A 3,728-nucleotide genomic window follows, 5' to 3' on the forward strand; every position below is an offset into this window, starting at 1 on the left:
CAATTGAGCTCTCTTGAGTACACGATCCAGTTTTTCAATTGATTTCGTGATTTAGGGTTTTGAAATGGAAGACGATCATGAATGTAAGTTTTTTCTTTGTTTTAACAAATCAACAGTAGATGTATACTGTGTTTATAATCGTGACAGTAACCTGTATGTTAGTTTCTATGAGAATCACTTGATAATTGATTAGTTTAGTTTGTGAGCGTGTTACGAGCGTGTTCATAGTAGTAGTGTTTTAACATGGTTGATTTTTCTGGTGTTTATACTATGAGCGTATCATGAGCGTGTTAGTATGACTGATTATAATATTATAGAATATGAACGTGTTATGAGCGTGTTAGTATGACTGGTTATAATGTTACAGAATATGAGCGTGTAATGAGCGTGTTAATTTTAGGTTTGTTAAAATGGTTGATTCAATAATATGAGTGTGTTAGTATGACTAGAATATGAACGTGTTAGTAGTGACTGATTATTAGGTTACAAAATATAGCTTGTTATGAGCGTGTTGATTTTAGGATTGTTAAAATGGTTGATTCAATAACATGAGCGTGTTTGGATTACTTTATTATGTTTGTTTGGTGTTAACACGTCTTGATTTGATGTTTGTGTAGATGATTGAAGTGTTTTGGTTGAAGGTCAAGGGATGATATCATTCCTGAAGTTGCTTCTTCTTACAGACCTGTTAAAGGAATGATGTTTTCGTCAATTGATCAAGCATTTGATTTTTATAGTGAATATGCTAAAAAAGCTGGATTTGGGTTCGCAAAGGAGGATCTTACATGCATGATGGTGTAATAAAGACCAAGTATTTTACATGTTGCAAAGAAGGTCACAAGCCAACAAAAATTTGTGATTCAAAAGGTGATTATAATGAATCAAGCAAGCCATATTATAAAAGGAGGAAGAGGCCGACAATTAGATGTGGTTGTAGAGCACATGTTCAGTTTAAATCTGTTGACGATGTTATGTTTGAAGTATAGGATTTTGTTGAATGCCATAATCATAGAATGGTAGCAGATTCTGATATGAAGTTTGTTCGTTCTGCGAGGAAGTTAACACATGTCCAAGAGGAAGCTATATATGTGCTGTATAATATGAACCTGGACCTGTTAAAGCATTTAACCTTATGAGAACACAGTACGGTGGTTTTGAAAAAGTAGGTGCAACTAAAGATGATTGTAAGAATTTTAAACAAGGTTTGAATTGTTATACTGGAGAGTATGATGCTGAGATGATTGTTCAAAGATTGTGTATGAAGAGAACATTTTCATCTGATTATTCTTTTGAATATGATGTCAATGATGATCGTGAGTTAATTCGTGTTTTTTGGGCTGATGTTCAAAGAGTAATTATCTTGCATTTGGGGATATTATATCATTTGATGCTACTTTTAAGACTAACAAGTAAGTTATTGATCCATATAGTTTCAATATAATATTCAAGCATATTAGTTTGTGTGTATGAATATGTTTTTTTATGTACAGGTACAAGATGGTTTTTGTACCGTTCACGACATTTAATAACCATTATCATAGTGTGACTGTCGGTGCTGGATTATTAGCTTCTGAAACTATTGAATCGTATACATGGTTATTACAAATGTTACTTAAGTCGTTTGGTAGTTCACCGAAGGTTGTTGTTACTGACAAAGACACTGCTATGAAGCAAGCTATTCATCCGTGTTTCCAAACACAAGGCATAGGTTATGTATGTGGCATATAATGAAGAAAGTTGCTGACAAGGTAACCTTTAACTGTGTTTGATTTAGCTATTTTAAGCAGCTTAAATGATGAGCGTGTTACAAGCGTTTCACAGTAATAGTTTTTTTTGATATTTAATATGTGAGCATTTTACGAGCGTAACTTATTTTATTCTATATTTTGGTAATGAGCGTTTCATAAGCGTTTAACATGTTTTTATTAGTTGGAGCTGATCTATGTAACAATGAAGATTTTAAGAGTAGGCTATGTAATATTGTGTGGACGAATTCAATTAGTCCTTCTGAATTTGAGGATAAATGGTAGACGATAATGGTTGAGTTTGAGTTTGACAAGAATAAATGGCTTACTGATATGTATGAAATCATATTTGATTGGATACCTGCTTTTTGTTGAGACGAACCTTTGTCCGGATTGATGCGTACAACATCAAGATCAGAGAGAGAAAACCATTTTTTTGGACATGCTACAAATTCTCAGTTAACATTACTTGAGTTTTTTAACCATTTTGATTTTTGTATGGAGATACAAATATACAATAGCAGACGGTGTGATCATGATATTAGTTACACGTATCCGCAGTTAGAAATCAGAAGTTATCTTGAAAGGGAAGCGATAAGGATATATACAAGATCTATTTTTAATGATGTTCAAGATGAAATGAAGGAAATTGTTGGTGGTGTTTCACAATTCAGTTCTTGTGAAGAAGAAGGAGGTTTTTTAAGGTGTAATGCCACACCCCGACCAAATATGGTGGGACATGCCGAGGTGTAACGATTGCCCATAAGAACATGACACTAATTAAAGTGACAATATTTAATAAATTCATTTCATTTCACAACATCGAAAATGTCACATAACAAAATATTCATAACAAGATATCACATAATATAGCAAATTACATATTGTTCATTTACTAATATCCTAAAGGTCATGATGACGTTTTCTTCACAACCCAAATCAACCAAGATGCAAACCTGTAATATTTAATAAATAAAGTTTATCAACACAAAGGTTGGTGAGCAATTCATAAGTTTGAGCATATAAGTATATATTAAGAAAAGCCACAAAACTCGTATACGAAACAATATATAAAAGCAATAACTTGGATAAAGAGATAAAATCGCTAATAGAATTACGTTAGCGACACCTAGCTATAAGGGGATGCCAACTAGTCTAGGATTTTATAGTTATCGTTAATTGCATTACGTTAACGACACCTTGCTATAAGGGGATGCCACATAGACTAGGATTTTATAGTTCCACCAAACAAAAGCGATAAACACATAGGCATATAATCATAGAACACCAAATCGAGCAATTATCTAAGTAAAGTATACAATAATGTTTGTGGTTTAAGACTCAAGTATAAAACATTTAGCTTGAATAAGTATAAAATGTCACCCCCAAAATAAAATATGGAAAGCGGGGTATGAAAGTACTCACATTCAAGTAATAAACATGAAAGATGATAATTTGGAGATTTGCCGGAACGACGGGTTTAACGAACAATGCTTAAAAGGAAAGAAGTCTCGGATTTAGTAAGGTTGTCTTGAAAGTCTTTTAGTAAAATAAATGTTGAGAAAAATAAAAAATTAAATTCAAGGTTTAAAATGTAATTATTTACGAATTTATAATAATAACCCTTTAAAAATGTAAGTTTGCTCGAAACCGGGTTAAAGTATATAACCTTAATATTACTCAACCTATGTTAAGTAATAAGGTGGGTAAAATGCAAGAATGCAAGTCCCTTTGGAATAAAGATACTTTTTTAACGAGCGTTCGGGTTGTTGGTTCGGGTCTTGACAATTGGTCAAACCCAAAGTCAACTTTCCAAAATATTAAATTTTATGAGATAACTCATAAAAATCCAATAATACTTAACCAAGTATGTAGATTTATTGTTTTAGAACTGACAACGTACGTTAAGCGAGTGTTCGGTTTTGTCGGTCCAAACTTTGTTATGAGATCAAGTTGGATCCAACATTTCCAAGTACTTAAGAA

At 32.5% G+C, this 3,728-nt stretch overlaps 1 protein-coding gene across 1 annotated transcript; it reads left to right on the top strand.

Moving 5' to 3' along the window:
- The first annotated feature begins 1,132 nt into the window (after positions 1-1,132).
- Positions 1,133-1,728, top strand: LOC143622863 (protein FAR1-RELATED SEQUENCE 5-like). The gene is made up of 3 exons (XM_077093893.1): positions 1,133-1,351; positions 1,402-1,409; positions 1,491-1,728. Exons 1-3 carry the CDS (start codon positions 1,133-1,135, stop codon positions 1,726-1,728), a joined length of 465 nt encoding a protein of 154 aa, XP_076950008.1.
- Positions 1,729-3,728: the final 2,000 nt, after the last annotated feature.

This window comes from Bidens hawaiensis, unplaced genomic scaffold (genome assembly GCF_021521415.1).
Source record: "Bidens hawaiensis isolate Kalapana, Puna unplaced genomic scaffold, B.hawaiensis_p1.1 tig00000369_1, whole genome shotgun sequence".
NCBI classification, from domain to species: Eukaryota; Viridiplantae; Streptophyta; class Magnoliopsida; order Asterales; family Asteraceae; genus Bidens; species Bidens hawaiensis.

Coding starts and splice junctions, on each gene's coding strand:
- LOC143622863 (XM_077093893.1), top strand. CDS start 1,133: ATGAGAACACAGTACGGTGGTTTTGAAAAAGTAGGTGCAACTAAAGAT.